The sequence below is a fragment of the Podarcis liolepis genome (genome assembly GCF_965112155.1).
Source record: "Podarcis liolepis genome assembly, chromosome: 1".
In the NCBI taxonomy this organism is placed as follows: Eukaryota; Metazoa; Chordata; class Lepidosauria; order Squamata; family Lacertidae; genus Podarcis; species Podarcis liolepis.
This window is the reverse complement of record NC_139554.1, coordinates 72,235,258-72,253,611: the sequence shown is the minus strand read 5'-3', so window position 1 is coordinate 72,253,611 and position 18,354 is coordinate 72,235,258. Positions and strand designations below refer to the sequence as shown.

Here is an 18,354-nt window from a genome sequence, read left to right as displayed (position 1 = left end):
ACTCTTTTACTTGATTTTAAAAAAACAACAACCCACCACCATCCATCAATGGTCAGCTGTGTTGCAAAAACTCACTCGAGGATTTTTGTAACACAATATAAATGAAATACACCAGTGCAGTCTAGTTGCATCAAACACTTTAAAGCACTAGTAGAAAAAACTAATCTATAAAATAGTGTCTATTAGATAAGTGAATATAACATGCAGAGTATGCAGAAAGTGATAGCAAACAAACCGATGTGACTTTTGCCTTAGTATTTTTTTATTATCATTGTAATTTAATAGCTTGCAAGAGGCAAATTCTAGTACCAGGGATTCTCAAAGGCAAGGTCAAAGTACATGAGTAGATTATTCTGTCCTGTCAATCAACCTGTCTACTTTTAACATTTCACAAGCTGTTTTGTTATTTTGCTGCAACAGACTAACACAAGTACTTCCCTGCTCCCCCGAGCATCTGGCATGGTGGGACAGTGCTACAGAGGTGCCCTCCTGATACTGGCATGGCTGCTTAGAGGATGGGGTGGTGTAGAACAGTGGCGAGGGTGGGGCTATGAGTACAAAAGCAAGTTTGGTTCCACCAGTGCGCCTGTGCGGTCCTGACCTTGCTGCCACCTTGTCTCACCCTTGCACCATCTGGGTGAGCAGCAGCAATGCTGGTGTTGAGAGATCGGCTCTGCCTCACAATACCAGCTGCTGGAAATAGTTCAGAAGCTGAATAATACAAAGTGATTGCATATAATATTGTTTTCTTGATTTCACAACACATATTTGATCGAACTGGTCAGAGAAAGTCAGGAAAGAATACATTTGATCAGAGAGAATCATGTGTCACTTGCTGTTACAAACATCATGTAACCCATCTCTTTTGTTGATTTTGTTCTGAGAAGCCAGCTTCCATAACACATCATAAACTGCTTCTGAATTTATCCTGGCAGTGGAACAGACTCCCTCAGAAAGTGGTGGAGTCCCCTTCATTGGTGGTTCTTAAGCAAGGGTTGGGTGGCCATCTGTCGTGGATGCTTTAGCTGAGATACCAGCATTGCAAAGGATTGGATTAAATGACTCTCAGGGTCCCTTCCAACTCTACAATTCTATGATTCTGTGAAAAGTAGCTTGAAATGCAATGTATGGAAATTATCATTTGAGAAAAACGACCAGTCACCCCCAAACTACCTAACTATATAGAGAGCCAGTTGTATATTTCTCTAGATGGTGGATATTCTCCTTAAGAGACACACAAATGTCACACATACAATATGATATGCTATAGAAGGCAAAAGATTTATTTTTCATATAAAATGTGTTTAAATGAAAGGAAAGGGAAACACTTTTTAAATTTGATAAACTGGTGAAAATCAGTTTGTCATACTATTTTCAAGATGCAGCTATTGCTAATATTTAACTTGGATACTGTCAAATGGCAGATCTATATTTCCTAGCAAATATGCTTTTACATAACACCATAAAATATTTAAAATATCATATTTCATACCAGGGAACATGTTTATATATACAGTTCTCAATATTGAAAATATTTCCCTGATAAACATAACTATATTTATATCGTTTGCCTTCTTTTGCATTATCAGTGTGATGTATACTTTCTTACAATTTACTTGCAGTGTCATCCAATGTATATACACTCATAACACAATATTGTCTAGGTATTACGACTACAATCCTATACAAACTTGCTTGGGAAGAAGTCACACTGAACTCAACAGGACATGCATAGGATTTCACAGTACACTATTTGAAGATGTGTATTTTTTGCGGTGGGACAGACAAGGATAGCGAACATGTAGGAATGGGGTAGGAACCTGACTACTTGATTCAAAAAACAAGTTTGTCTAATCCAACCTGGGTAGATCCTGACCAGAATTGCCTTAATGGTCTTCAGAACCCTCAGTCTGGTAGGTTCGTTTACAATGCAGCTTGATGGCTGCCATCTTTTCCCCACCCCCAGCAATTTTCCTTTTAAACTTCTAAAACAGGGCACCCAATTGCCCACAGTCTGAGCACCTAGTGACACCAGGACTTCATGACGTTCCGTCTCTGTCAGGGAGAATTGGACAGTAAAAGCATTGCAAGTCCTGTAACACTCAGGAGAGCTTACTGCACACTGAATCGATTTGCGTGGTGGCATAGAGTACCATGCAGTAACCACTCAAGCTGAAAGCAGCTGGGTGCCCTGCTTCAGGATTTTTTGTGGGGAGGGAAAGATTGGAGGCAGTGCCCAACTCCTGGACCACCTGGTATTTTATTTTATATTTTTAAAAGTATGTTTCTAGGCAGCTTTTTAAAGATTTTCCATTTTAAAAAATCTTCCCAGAAACAGGAAAGGATAAATTTAGCCCCATAGCTTCTGGAAACCGGGATAGACTGGTCTTTAATAGGTCCATCCATCCCTCCTAACCTGGCACCTTCCAGATGTTTCAGATTACAACTCCAATCAGTCCCGCTGAGCATGCCAACTGTCACAGACATTGACAGCTGCAGTCCCAAATATCTGTTGGTCACCCTGTTTTAAAAAGTGGTGGTGTGGTTGCACAGAATAAAGCAGACTACCACAAAAACAGTTCTGTCTGTTTCATGGCCTCTTTCAAAGGCAATCCCTTTTCTTTTGAAAGTTGGCACATACCACAATTAAAAAAAACACGAAATTAATAACAGGACCAAAATCCTGCAATTTCAGATTTTTTTTTGCTTTTGTTTTTATTATGGACTAGTAATAGAAATCTAGCTATAAAAAAATTGACCAAAAAGATCCCCTTCCTCCCCAAACCACTAAAGAAGTACTACGTGTATCACCTTTCCATAATGCATAGTTAACCGAATGGGTTCACAGGGGAACACAGATCCATCTTATAGAACCATCATTAGTTGGGCACAACTTCTTCCTTGCAACGAGAGCTGGATCAGGGCTCTTCTCTTTTAGTGGTTCTAAGGGATGGTTCATATATCACAATCAACCAATGATTTGTAGATTTAACAGCTTACATGAATTCTATGACTTCATAAGAACAATGTAACATGAACAAGCAACTTGCAAAGCAGTATGGCAATAACTTCCATGAATGGGAGAATTTGAAAATGCATATTTGCCTCTTCACAGCCATTGCTACCATGAAACTATCTTTCTCTGTTTAAATGTTACACTGCTCCTGTAAGTAGACCGGTCACACAATCTGTTAAGTGGCCAATTTTGTTGTATGAACTAACCCTTAGAATATTGTGCCTCATTGAAACGTTCAGATTTTTGTTGGGTTGTGTTCTGAAAATATAACATCAGTGCTGTAAGTTCATCTGTTCAGCAGAGATCCCAGAACACAATCCAGTTTATTTAAATGCTGATTTGTTTTGTAACTGTAGGCAACTGTGTCATCAACATTCTTTGTCCTAACTCAGGGAGTAAAATTAATTTCCCCCAAAGCTGTTGAACACATTGATTTCTTGTAGCATTGTTTCATGACCACTGGCAAGAACAGTCTGTGGGTTCTTGAATAGTATAGCTGACCCAGGTGGAGTTGCCACTGCAATATAGCTGCACATTTCGTCTGTGTAGCCCAAGTTCCCTGCAGCATTTGCAGAATCTTGCATATGTATTGATGTTATAATTATATATGCTTGCAGAAGGGCATTTTCCATCACAGGAAACAATATTTACCTGGAAATAAACAGAAAAATAACTTAATGTGCTAAGAGAAATGGCTAAATGGCTTCCAACCAACAATAATGCTAAACTTTCAGGGTAACAGAGTGCAAATAGTAGCGGGACACAGCTAGTCATTTACTTACTGGTGTGTTACTTCGACAATCATTCTTGCGTATTGTCATCCTAACAGTCACCTTTTTGCAGAATTTTCCATCTTCCTTGCCTGCAAAGAATGACGTGATTAGAAACCAGTTGATACACCAGGTAAGCATATAGAAAATAAAAGACAAAGACCATGAGCAATGGTCTATGTCATTCAAATTTTGGACTCTCAAAATTGTTCTAAGCATTACATTTATTATCAGCACAAATATTCTATGTATCAAAAAAATCTAAATATAGATAGGACTGTGTCAGTATAGTTGCCATTGAAATGAGTGGAGCTTGTACCAATGAAGTTCCTGGGGTGGGCAGCACCCTAAAATTCACTTTCCAAATCAACAGAAAACTTAATTCCAAATGTATTTATTTTAAAGTACCAGTGTTTTTAATAATTGTTCTCAAGTAAGAGCTCAGGACTATAATCTAGGGCCCTAGTCTTAAATTACTTACTGCTAAGTAACCTCATGATTGTGAATAGGTCTATCTAAAAATGTGGAAGTAAACTACCCAAGTATTTTCCAAAAGCACTTAACATAATTTAATTCAGCTGAATTCAATACTACTAAACTGGTGTTACATCAAAATAAATATGTTGTGTACATGGCAACATTCATAGTGCCAAGTCTACATTAATTACACCATCATATTTTGGGTAAGCAATTTGAAGATTGCACTCTAAGGGTTTCACACTATAACAACATGATGTGACATCCCAAATCAACACAAAGCCACAAAGGCAACAGCCACCAATGCCAAACTGTGTAATAGGGAACTAGATAGAGGAGATGGAGAAACAGTGCAATTTGGAGGCAACTTTCCTATGCATGATACCCCACTCCAAATCTTCAACACCAGCCCAACTATTTTACATAGGAGTTACAAATGAATAACAGACAGGCTGCATTACAAGCTAGGATTTGTTTGCAACATATGAGATACCACTGTTCTTACATTGGCACAAACTCCTGAATAACACCAGTATTCACAGAGGTGTTTTATTGCTATCATTCTCAGTTCAAGCTACAAGCCTTTTAGTGGAGAGTGGCCCATCAGTGAGACCACCTTCACATGCAGCTGCAGTCGAGCTATTTCTTCGTGCTGCAATCCTTCATAGCTAGAAGCTACACATCACACTGCAGCCAACTGCCTTGAAAATATGGTTGGACAGGTGGCATACAAATATTTAAAATAAAACAAACAGGTCAACAGGAACCATTTGCTTATTTACTCCCAATCCAATAGGAACTCTGCCAGAAGACAGTGTGTCAATTGTATGGGGAAGACTTTTGTGAAGGATTATTGCACTGTTTCTGGTTTGCAGTATTTCTCATTGAGCAACTACCAGCACCACATAATTATTTTTAGAAATGTTACATAACAGATGATAATATTTAGCCATTCATTCAGCATATACCCAAGGAGACAGTGCTGTACACATATGCCATACTTTCTGGGTAAGTGTTATTTTAACAGCAAGCTTTAACAAGCAAAGCGATTAGTTTCTATCTTCTACAGCACTATGGAAATTACTGGAAATAGCAAGCAAAATAACCATGCAGCAAGCTAAAACACTATGCAAATGCTTACTACCAACAGTACATTGTTGGCTAACAACAATGCACTGCCCATACAGTGCAAAATGAAAAGATATGTGAGCAGATCTGAAAAAATCAGCAGTTCATACTACAATACAGCTTATTTCAACCAGATGTTGTGACCTGAGGGCATGATGCTCCTATGAGGGAGTACATTGTTGGAAATCAACAATGGTTCTGTCTGGTTTGTTCCTACTGATTTCCAAGAATATGTACCTGTGTTACAGCTAGCACTAGGTACAGGAGTGACTGGGCTAACGGGGAATGGGAGCAACAATGACATTCCAGAACCTAATAAGAATATTACAAATCGAACACATTATATATGATACATAGATGCACAAACATTAGGGAGGAATTCAGTGTTGCGCTAAGGCATTCATTCCTTCAAGGTACATATTTTGGCTCTACACTCCTGTTCCCCATCCCACTGTTCCAAGAGTTCTCCCCATTCCCCCATGATAATTGGGGGGAGGAGAATGAGGGTGAGGAAATCATTCCATCAAGGAAGCATAACTGCCTGCACTGACAGAGCCTCTTAGTGCTACTTTGAATTCCTTCCTGAGTTTAAATAATATTTTCTTGTTTTATATTTAAAATAGGTTCTTGCACTTGTGCATGTAACTTTCTTTTATATGTAGTAGTTGCTAAACAATTTCCTTCTCCTTAAATTACACACAGTAATATCTTATTTATTTTTTCATGTTTGTGTCCCATTTTTCTTTCAGGGAGCTCAACATAGAATATTTTAGTAATTGTATTGTACTGACATGTACATATTACTGCAAGTATTGCTATGTAGCTACAGTAATAATATAATACATGAGCATTACCAATTCTATCCACTCAACAAATCTACAAGGTAGGTTTAGGCTGAAGTAAAGTTGTCCAAAGCTACCCAAAGTGCCTCATGACTGAACAAGGATTTGAGCCCAGATCTTCCAAGGTGAAGTCTGACACTCTAACAACTTCACAATAGCCACAACCCAACATGAAGACATGTACTGTTAGTCTATGGATTTTGGTCTAGATGTGGAACTACATGATGTGCCATACAATCCTTTGAATGTTTACTTGGAAATAAGTCCCACTGAGTTCAATGAGATTTACTCTAAAGTAAGATAGCATAGGATTGCAGCCTCTGATATAAACATATACCCAAGTGATTCTGGGCTTAATAAAAACGTAAGTATCTGTGAAATTATGAAATGAATAAGCTGACAACTCTTTTGTACCATAAACGAAGATACTGCCTCCATGATTCATTCATCCGATATATTTAAACAAAATATTAGTAATAGTTTCTGCTTTTCACAGTGCCTCTACTTCTGTAATGTGTTAACTTCATTTTGAGGAATACCAAAGAGAGCTGATATCACAAAACAAAGAGCCACATTTTCATGAACCTCAATTCTACATGTCAAGTTATATTTTGAAAATGGCACTGTTCCCTTTATTTTCTTTTAAATGTAAATTAAACAGCTTAAAATATACCACATATCATAGACAAATATGCCCCTACTTTATTAATAATAATTTCTTGACAAACTGAAACCATGAGAAACTTTATTTCACACATACACCCCGCAACAGCTTTTGTAAACTGTAATGGGATTTGAGCTGCAGAATTTCCTGATGAATTATGTCCCCATGTAACAACATTATGGCTTTCCTTTTCGTTTCTTATTTATCCCGTAAGTACTTATTTGTTTATGACTGTTTGGTTCTGTTGGTATTAATGCTTTAAATAGTAAAATCTTCAGCTAAAGGAAATACACAGCAAAGCTCATTTAAATAAACTAAATGACCATGCAACCAATCTAATATTTCAAATCATAGTGAATGAATCACTGATTAGCAATTTTCCAGCTCTTGCCCCACTCCCAGCTGGTTGGTCTGATTTGTGAATTATGATTGAAAGAATCACTACTGGTTGCAGAAATGTAGCCTTAGATTCAGTCCCAACCAGCAAAAATAACACAGGTGTCATTCTAACCTTAGTAAATATTGTCTTAACTCAGACTGAATCTAGATTTAGTTTTACTGGCAATGGTAGACAATGCTATCACCTGTGTGATTTTTTTACAGTCATTCGCAATCTCATACTAGGCACACAATGATCTAAACAAAACATGGAGGTAAATTTCATTGATTTAAATGGCACATGATCTCTTAATAACTAAAGTTAAGTTTAGAATGTTACTGCTATTGTAAGCATTGGGTAAACCAATTTTATTCTTGTTATTGTTAGTGCTGCTTATTATTTAGATGTTTCGGAAGGCAACAAGTACCCCTCAAAACTCTCTCATATGTACACCATTACTGATGTTTTGGTACTTACATGTTTTGCAGCATCCTTCTAAGAATGGTACAATATATCCTCCAACCTGAATTTGTATTAAAAAAAAAGTCACTACCAGTATAAAACCATTTTTAGCACTAATTCACAGGTTGTAGCAGTAGTAGAGATGAACTATTGGAAGAGCACTTAACTGCACTATCAAGAAAACTAAACAGTAAATAAACCAGAATCTAGAGAATAATACAATATTTATTTTAACTGAAACAAAATATGAGCCTGAATAGCTCAGTTGGTTACAGCGTGATGCTGTTAAATGCCAATGTTGCAGGTTCGATCCCCATATGGGACAGATACATATTCCTGCATTTCCAACTCTACGGTTCTGTGATTCTACAGTTCTGTGATTCTATTATTACATTTAAAAAAAAAAAAAACAACCTGAGATTCAGCGTAACATTCACTCTAAACAAAAGTCAGATCAACAGATTAGGAGCAACATAGCAAGGCTGCTCTTGAAAGTCTACTTGAGAGGAAAATGTAAGTATAATCCTCTAGGCACTTTGCCTGCCCCTCTGAACTGCATTGGAGTGATACAACATTTGCTTTCTTCCCATCATCTGTAGAACACTTCTACACCTGGTAAATCAATGAGCAGTCACAGTGCTCACTGTAGAGGCTTTTTTACCTTTATGGCTCTGAAAAGACACTCTCTCTCTCTCTCTCTCTCTCTCTCTCTCTCTCATTTATTTATTTATTTATTTATTTATTTGCATCTATATCCCTCTTTCATTCCAAGGAATTCATGGTGGTGTACATGGCTCTCCCTCTCTCCATATTATCCTCATAACAATGCTGTCAGGTAGGTTAGGCTAAGAGGTGGAGACTCTCCCAAAGTCACCCAGTAATCTTCATGGCTGAATGGGGATTTTAATCCTGGTCTCCCAAGTCCTAGTACCTACAGGCTAACCACTTTACAGCACTGGATCTATGGTGGTTTACATTACATATAGCTCTATGGTAATTATATTACCATGATGTTGTGAGCATCCCTGTTTCCCCACCAGTGCTGCCAGGGGTGTGGTGGACACACAGAGACTTACAGCATGGCGGTTTTGTGATCTATATGTTAAGTAGATCTAAATGTTATAGCCAGGAAAAGGGTCACTCACCAGAGGGAGGACTGATTTCAACAGCATCCCATTTCCAAATGCAAAGTCTAACCTGTGTTCCGGCTCTTTAGCCTTTACGGCCTTTTGTTCTATCTTGTTGCAATAAATGGAAGTGTCCAGAGGAAGCAAAATAAAAGCTTTCAAAATCGAATGCAAAATGGATGAACCACTGACCTTCACACATTCTGTTTCATTAAACGGTGGACAGCTGATGGCTGATGTAATTAGAACAGGTCCAAATGGTGTGTTTGTGCAGTCGTATCTGACACAGTTCGAAATCCAACTGGTGCCAGGCTATTTTGAGTATTTAAAATAATTATCAGAAATACAAACACTTCAAAAACCAATAGAATTTGCAGTTTTTTAAAACAAACAAACAAACTTGATTTAAGGTCAAAATAAGCCACTTGCTCGCACTGAGGGAGCTTTCACTGACATTCCTAACACCAAATACAATCAGTATTGTGCCTTTCTGAGAAACAAGACTTCCAGATGCATCCACAAAGTAATACAGTTCTGCACTGTAGCAACCTTGGTTTATTATATTTCTTATTCCCACAGAGTCCTGTGACAGACCAGCATAATTCAATGTGACTTCTGAAAGGTTACATAACTCTATGTGGGGTGCAAATTAGTAGTGAAAGTATTGCTGTTTCACCTCTTGTGAAGAGAAGCCAAAGCCTACATACTGTTAAAGAGCTGTACTATTGCTCTACTACAGGCATCGCCAACCTGCGGCCCTCCAGATGTTTTGGCCTACAACTCCCATGATCCCTAGCTAACAGGACCAGTGGTCAGGGATGATGGGAATTGTAGTCCAAAACATATGGAGGGCCCAAGGTTGGGGATGCCTGCTCTACTATCTATAGTGCTCCTTATTGATCTTACAGTTGTTAATTTTCCCACCTTAAGATTTTTCAATAAAATGAAATGATGGGAAGAAGAAGAAGGGTCAGCAACTGCATTTGGCCACTAGACTCAGCACTTACCCATGTCCTCAAGGCGGCTGGGAGGTTGATGCTGTGCAAGCACACTGGTGGAGCCATTCTTGCACTCCTGCTGGCTGGTGTGTTTGCATGGCACCAACTGCCTCACTACCTTGCCCTCTCCCTCACCATAAAAACAGTGACTCCATTGTCAGGAGGCCAGGTGAGTACCATCATCCCACCATGTCATTCACTACTGTCCAGGTAGCTCCCATCATACATAGCTATGCCATCACCAGAGTAGGAATGTGCAACTTCATGTTTCCTAAATTTGTTTCACTAATGTAGTTTGAGCACAGATTGCTTGCTCAAAAAATTCCACAACAGGTTTTTTTGGTTCGGAAGCACAAACTTAATTCAGCACTTACACTTAGTAACCAATGAGAGCTACTCTCCCTCCATAAGAAAAACTGTAAGTACGAATTTACCTTAAAATGTGAAACTGTTCCATTGCTGAAAGAGTGAACACAAGACACATTCTTGCATTTTCCACAACAAGTTGTTAAATCCTCTGGAGGTTCATAGACTTCATTCTGAAAAAGTAAAGGATATCATTTCAAATACAGTTCAAATCAGGAATTAAGATTACAGACGTGTATTTTTTATTACAATATTCCGTTGGACTCTGTCATAGTATCTAACATTACTATTAAATGTATTATTGCACCTTAAATAAATGTACTGCTGCTATTACTAGGAGACCAGTGTACTTCAATGGCCCTTAGACTTGCATATGGGGAAGCTGGGTTCATGCTGTGGCTCAGCCACTTTGAAATTGATTGTGGGCCTTTCAGCGTGATCAGTTTTTAGAATGATAAAAGTACAGTTCATACACATTTGTTGTGTCCAAGACAGATTATCTTCTGTTGCCAAGATGCCGTGATACAATAAAACCAGGATAACCTGGTTAATGTCCATCAGTGTTTGAGGCAACAACTTCTTAAGTTCTGCAGAGAAGTCAAGCATGGCTATTAAGTTTTAATTCATGCAGTGGTTTGACTTCTGTTTGCCCATGGCAATTACTCAGCTTAAATAATGAACTATGTTTGCATTTTCTAACACATTTATGTGTATCACATGCACATTCATGTTTACACCACTAAAGCATACACAAAATGACTTTCTGTATTCCATATTAGCAAAAACATGAGCTTTTTCACAATTAAATTTCATTTATGCATAGTGCAATATTCCAACAAGCCTTTGTCCAACACTAATAGCATGATATCCTGTCCTCATAGAAAGGATTGTTCGCTGCATTTGCTGTAGCAGAATAGTTATGATGACGCTCAGTTTCTTGTTTGTTGTACAGAAGCTCTTCAAGCCTTAACAAACAGATACAATATCAATTGATTCAATATATGGGGAAATTTTCACCAGGAACAAAATGCATTGTATCAATTGATTAATTTATGTAATGTTCGGTAAATATACTCTACATTTCTGCAGCTTGCTTTGATCCTTGAAACTATTACCTATGCAGTGGAGTTAACTTCTAACAGCAAGTACGGTATTTACTTTTGTAGAACAAATCATAGCAGCATTAAAACATCTGTTCTTATAACTGAATGTTATCAATGGGTCAACCACCAATCCCAGTATTCAAATAAGACCTCTTGTTATAAGACATCAGAGATTCTGGGTGGGGAAATTACTGCAACTGCACTAGTTTCCTTTATTCTTAATAAATTTATTATTCCTATCTGCTGTTCTATTTTACCAGAGAAAACCCAAAGTTAAATTCTAAACTTCTTACAGATTTGCACCTTGCCGCACAATCTATAGTGGATATATTTATCCGATAGTACTTGGTAACAGGATCAACTATGCTTGTGCAGTAGGAAGTGTGGCAAACACCATCAGGTGAGTGTTCAACAATGGACTGTCCTGGATGCAGAACACCTCTCTCGCTGCTTAGGCACACTTTGTCTCTTGCTGGAACAGATTTCCAAAAACAAAGTACATTGGATAAAGTTAACTGAAATAATCAAAACAGTTGACAATTGATGCTTCAAAAGAAGAAAGAAAAGTGAGGACATAATACTTTTAGACCTTCACAAATATCATTTGGCTTATTTGTGAAAGTGAATCAACTGAATCCATTTGTATACCTATTTATGACTTTCTGTTAGCTCATACTGGTTGCCTCTTAAAAAAACCAAAGGACACATTCATTAAACATATCTGCGCAGCTTTTCTTGAAAGCATAAAATATATGCAGGAAAATTTTCTAAGAATTATTTCCTTAGAATAATGAGAAACTATAGATTTAGAACAATTTATAACTATTATACTAAAACTGATTTAATAATAATAATGATAATAATAATAATAATAATAATAATAATAATAATAATAATAATACTTCCAATCCTTCTACATAATGCTTCCTTGAGAACACAGCAGCAGCATATGAAACTGGTTTGTCTTCCACTTCTGCTTCATCATGGTTTATTGTTTCATACAGACAAATGTGTTGATATTAATTATGGCTCATCTGAAATAAGCTATCTTGAAACCAAGCTGGCTTGTTTCAAGCAGATGATACTTAATGTTAGCTACTTTGTGCAAGCTTGGATAAAGCAAAAAACTGCTTAAGCAAAAGGGGAAGTAAAAGCTTACAAACCTCTGGAAGGAGAGGAGAGTCTGTCCTAAACTATGGTACAGCATGATGTGTGAATGTGGCCATAGCCTTGGGTTAAATAGGATAAATTAAATGCTTTTTTCAACCAAAAATCTTGTATACTTACAACACTTGTACTTAGTGCAGTGACAAACATTTTCTGTGCTGTTCTGGAATTGTTCATCTATAATCAGTTTCTCTCCCTGTCCATAAAAGAAGAAAAATACAATTACTATGTCATTAATGTTGCATTTCAATGTCAGTGCTAAGAAGCACAGCTTTTATATATTTATATATATATATATATATATATATATATATATATATATATATATATGTATGCAGGTTTTGGTGTCTTCGGGTGTCTTCCCGTGTAAGAGTTGGGGTGTCTAGGCGACGTTTCGACGAGGTCTCACTCGTCATCTTCAGGCTGGTGCTTTCGGCTTCTTGTTACTGGAACAGAGCAGGATCTCAGTGTTTGAGTTCCTATAAATACTGTTGAGGGGGTGTGGTGTATAGCCTCAAACGTTCTGGGCAGAGAGGAAGTTCCCAGGTTAGTGTGCCTTTTCTTCTTTTTGTTCCTTAAGATATCCCTCAAGTAATTAAGGAACAAAAGAAGAAAAGGCACACTAACCTGGGAACTTCCTCTCTGCCCAGAACGTTTGAGGCTATACACCACACCCCCTCAACAGTATTTATAGGAACTCAAACACTGAGATCCTGCTCTGTTCCAGTAACAAGAAGCCGAAAGCACCAGCCTGAAGATGACGAGTGAGACCTTGTCGAAACGTCGCCTAGACACCCCAACTCTTACACGGGAAGACACCCGAAGACACCAAAACCTGCATATATATATATATATATATATATATATATATGTTTTCGTAGATTTTCACGGGTACAGGAATGCAGGTTTTGGTGTCTTCGGGTGTCTTCCCGTGTAAGAGTTGGGGTGTCTAGGCGACGTTTCGACGAGGTCTCACTCGTCATCTTCAGGCTGGTGCTTTCGGCTTCTTGTTACTGGAACAGAGCAGGATCTCAGTGTTTGAGTTCCTATAAATACTGTTGAGGGGGTGTGGTGTATAGCCTCAAACGTTCTGGGCAGAGAGAAAGTTCCCAGGTTAGTGTGCATTTTCTTCTTTTGTTCCTTAATTACTTGAGGGATATCTTGAGTGATTTCTTGAGAGATATTCTGAGTACCACTTAGGTGGGTCATTAGGTGTGGATTAGTTGCTAAAGCTTTCGTGTCTTGACCTCTTGAGCTTGTGAAGAGTTTTTCTGAGAAGATGGCTGTACTGCACTTAGTTGTGCTCTGGCTTGGCTTCGTGTATAGGGGCGAGCTGTGGTTTTGTGCCCTGTGCCAGCCAGATCTGTGTAGGGATTGCAGGGGGGTGCAGCATCCGGAGGTGCCACTATGGTTTGGCTACTGGATGGTGTCTTGATAAATTACAGACACCATCCAGTAGCCAAACCATAGTGGCACCTCCGGATGCTGCACCCCCCTGCAATCCCTACACAGATCTGGCTGGCACAGGGCACAAAACCACAGCTCGCCCCTATACACGAAGCCAAGCCAGAGCACAACTAAGTGCAGTACAGCCATCTTCTCAGAAAAACTCTTCACAAGCTCAAGAGGTCAAGACACGAAAGCTTTAGCAACTAATCCACACCTAATGACCCACCTAAGTGGTACTCAGAATATCTCTCAAGAAATCACTCAAGATATCCCTCAAGTAATTAAGGAACAAAAGAAGAAAATGCACACTAACCTGGGAACTTCCTCTCTGCCCAGAACGTTTGAGGCTATACACCACACCTCCTCAACAGTATTTATAGGAACTCAAACACTGAGATCCTGCTCTGTTCCAGTAACAAGAAGCCGAAAGCACCAGCCTGAAGATGACGAGTGAGACCTCGTCGAAACGTCGCCTAGACACCCCAACTCTTACACGGGAAGACACCCGAAGACACCAAAACCTGCATTCCTGTACCCGTGAAAATCTACGAAAGCAAATATATATTCCATATATATATATATATTCCATATATATATATATATATTACCCTTGTAATTCTTCATTTTGTTTCTTAGTAATAAAGTACTTTCGAAAAGTGTAACTTAAGCTACACTGGGAGGTAAAAATCTGGTTTCATAGCAATGTTTAGAAATATGGAATGGAAAAGGTAGCCTCTGCCTAGTGGTATACATGCTCAGGGAACACAGGCCTAAAAATAATACAATATTTCTTCCTCTCAGACAGTTTACTTTTACCGGTATATGTTCAAACATTAAGTATACCACCCAATCTTATAATGATCATTTAAAAGTCTGATTGGATTCATTGCACTTATTCCTAATTATGCACAGGATGTCTTAGTCAAAGGGAAATTACATGCAATTCACTGCATACTAAAAGGCAATTTCTTTGTCAATGTTTGCTAAAAGCAGTAGGTGTCATCCATTTCTGATGTTCCACTTGTGTACCAGACTTCTGCATCTACAAATGGGACTTCCCATTCCTCTCCTACCCCAACGCCCTCCTCCTAAATGTGCTCTGGAGTTTTGGGGAAGTCCTGCTGTGTCTGCTGGTGTGATGTTGGATCTCACCCATCGTTCCTAATCCAAATGCTATGTGAGCATTTGGATGCTTTCCTGAATGCTTTCCTGCTTTCACAAACAGAAGCAGATGCTGGATCAAAATACTGGCTACTTACTGCAAATGTTCATTCCAGGGAACTGTGCAGAAAGTATACAGGAAACAGAGCTAAGTCATCCTACCACCCAAGGCAGACAAGGTCACATGATGCAGAGGTGTAGAGAATATGTAGCTCCTGTGTTTCCACCCACAACCCCTTTTCTGGCCATATCTGTGCAAGAGGCATAGCACTCTCCCAGAACTGACATGGCCCATAGAAGAGGTAGGAAGCTATACACAGTACTCCAAGCTCATCAAGCTGAAAAAAGGGTGCAGCTGGATGTCTCCTGCATACTCCTCTGAAAGAACATTTATGATAAGCAACCAATGGTTAATTCCCTGGTTGGTGAGCAGGAGCTACCCAGGAAACAGAGGGATATATGCACAAAATCAGCCAATTAGGGAGGGATAAATTTATTGCCAGATGCCTTTATGTCCCCAAGGGAGGAGGCTACAGAGGCAGTGCTGCCCTACTGGAGTGAGCTGAGATATTTAATAATGTTGAAAGACTCTGGCCTCATGCACCTTGGTGATGGAAACACACAGCCAATGGGCCAATGTGAACATGCTGATTTCTCCTCCTCCTCATCTGGGGTGAAAGGATACAAAAGTGAGTGAGAATTATGAAATTGTTTCATAATTATGAATTATGAAACATTGTTACCATTAGTATACAATGTCCTTAACAACTTGGGACCAGTTTACCTATGAGATTGCCTTGCTCCACATGTGCCCACTCAATTGTTTCAATAGCTGGAACTGGCACTACTACAGGTGCAACATAATGCCCATTCCAACATTGCTTTGAGTCCTACCCTCCAAAGCATGAGAAAACAAGCTTGTTCCACCTTCCACGTGACAGCCTTTAAGATACTTGAAGATGACTATCATATCTCCTCTCAGTCTCCTCTCATTCGTGTTCAACAATATAAATAATGGCAACAAATTCAGTCTATGTCAAATATGACTGGAGTCAAAGATGGACAGCACAATTTGCAGGCAGTTCATTGCATTAGAATAACATTTAAAATGTGTTTTAATAGGATTTCCTCCTTACCAGTTTACACTGAGGCTTAGGAACGGTTTCACATGCACATTCTAAAATGGGGAAGGGAAGTGACAGAATAAATGTTCATACACTTTCATGAATGCCAGCAATCAGCAGACAAAATTATTTCCTAAAATGATGCAGTTCAACGTTTGCCAGGCATTCCATAAACAAGTCTTGTAGCACCTTAATTACTAGCAGATTTATTATGGCACACACTTTATGGGCTAGAGCAGGCATTGGCAAACTCGACCCGCCAGATGTTTTGGAATTACAGTCCCCATCATTCCTGACCATTGGTCCTGTTAGCTAGGGATGATGGGAGTTGTAGTCCGAAAACAGCTGGAAGGCCAAGTTTACCTATGCCTGGACTAGAGTCACGTCATCTTAAAAAAGCAGTATCCTCAACAGTCATCCAGTTTCTCTAAAGTTTTATTCCCCTGAGTCAGAGCATTCCAATCTTCTTCATTCTCAAATAATGTTCAAATTTCCTCAAATGTTTAGTGGATGTAGGGTTGAGCTTACTTTATTGCTATGAAGGGGGCATGGGTAGTGCACACATCTTTCACCCCTTTCCATTAAACACTCTGCAACCTCCCCCGCTGCCCACGCTTCCTGCTCTGAAAAAGCCCCTGTCTCAGCTGGGGAGCAGTAACCTTCCTGATCCCCAGCTGAGCTGTGTAAACAAGCTGCGTTGTCCCAGCCTGCAAGCACCTGGGTGAAACCACCTCTCTATAAGACATCTCAATTGGCCCACACCATAGTTAGACTACTGATGGCTCCAGACATTGCTAGATTTTCAACATTAATTCAACATTGCCTTTTTATACTGCAAGATAAATTGATGTAACCTAATTAAAGGACATTGAAAACAACTGTACTTACCACATGTACGATATGGACAACACTTTTCTGGGCTCCATACTTCTACCAAGGACATCCCTAATAAACACTTAAATTCAGGACAACGGTAGGTTTCACAAACTGCAAGTTAAAAGTGCAAAGAAAGAAACGGTGTTGAATGTTCAAGCAGGGAGAGCATTTCCAAAACTCATGACCAAAAATAAAATGTTCAGCAAAGCATAAAGCACATTCTTCATATATACTTCACACAAAATTTTGTTTATACATTGAATCATAGTTATTTGGTTTAATAAATTAATGACATTTTTAAGAGGCATGGATAGCATCTCTTGGTAATAACTCCATATGCTTATTCCATGACTGCCTTAAAATGATTAGGGTAGATTTAATGAGCTTGTCTCTTAATGAAAATTCTGTATTGTTCATCATTTACAGCACTGAAAAATCATTGCAAACAATTAAGAAAGCCTCTAGAGAAATCATCAACTCACTACACTGGTAAGCAGGACAACATCTGTCTGTTGTGTTGCCTTCCACAGTAAGCACTTCTCCTTCCTGGCACGCTGGAATTTGATCAGAGCAAATACCACATGCTGATAAAAAGAGAAATATTAAATTATTAGAAAGAACACATACATGCCATTTGTCTTCAGTTTTCTGTAAGTGCAAAATTCTACGCAAAGGATTGATGAAACTACAATGAAAAGTTGAGCACCACCTAATTTCACTCCTGAATGCAGAACTGCCAACCTTACGTCTAGTTAGAGAGTCAGGATGAGAATGAGATTGGTGTCGGACTTTTGGCTGCCCCAATCGTGTGACTTTGATTGTAAAAAGAAAGAGGTCAAATTGGGTGGAGAAGGTTAATTTAGCTAAGTAGTTTTTTATTCATTGGGAGAAAGACTTTGCATAGCTTAAAAAGGGATCAAGTATAGGTGAAGTATTGCCACAGAAACTAAATAGCACCCCTGTAACCTCAAACCACTTAGAGGGTGGAGTGCATGCAACAGAATGCTTATTAGTTTTGGATGGGCTTCCGGTTTGGGCTGATAGAGTATAGGATGCTGAATGCACTCAGGGATTTGAGAAGCAGTCTTTCAGGATTGCAGTGGCCACCACGGAAGTGCAGTTGGGCTTTTAGAAACAACTGCAATTCAAAAGATTGGGTGGTGTGGGCTTGCAGGGGGTGGGGGAATTTGAATCCGTTCTGGTTACATTGTATACTTCATTGTAGCTTCTATAATGTGCCGGTCG

The 18,354-nt window shown here is 38.9% G+C and overlaps 1 protein-coding gene across 1 annotated transcript in view; it reads right to left on the bottom strand.

Annotated features, from left to right (window-relative positions):
- Positions 1-240: 240 nt before the first annotated feature.
- Positions 241-18,354, bottom strand: part of OTOG (otogelin) — a 97,458-nt gene continuing 79,344 nt past the window's right edge. Inside the window, exons 47-56 of the mRNA XM_083495985.1 lie at positions 17,592-17,693; positions 17,122-17,220; positions 16,246-16,286; positions 12,620-12,695; positions 11,626-11,804; positions 10,298-10,402; positions 9,058-9,177; positions 7,754-7,799; positions 3,799-3,878; positions 241-3,667 (exon numbers count right to left, since the gene is read on the bottom strand). Coding sequence (XP_083352111.1) covers positions 3,467-3,667; positions 3,799-3,878; positions 7,754-7,799; positions 9,058-9,177; positions 10,298-10,402; positions 11,626-11,804; positions 12,620-12,695; positions 16,246-16,286; positions 17,122-17,220; positions 17,592-17,693 — 1,049 coding nt within the window. The 3' untranslated portion in view covers positions 241-3,466. The remainder of the gene's footprint in view (positions 3,668-3,798; positions 3,879-7,753; positions 7,800-9,057; positions 9,178-10,297; positions 10,403-11,625; positions 11,805-12,619; positions 12,696-16,245; positions 16,287-17,121; positions 17,221-17,591; positions 17,694-18,354) is intronic.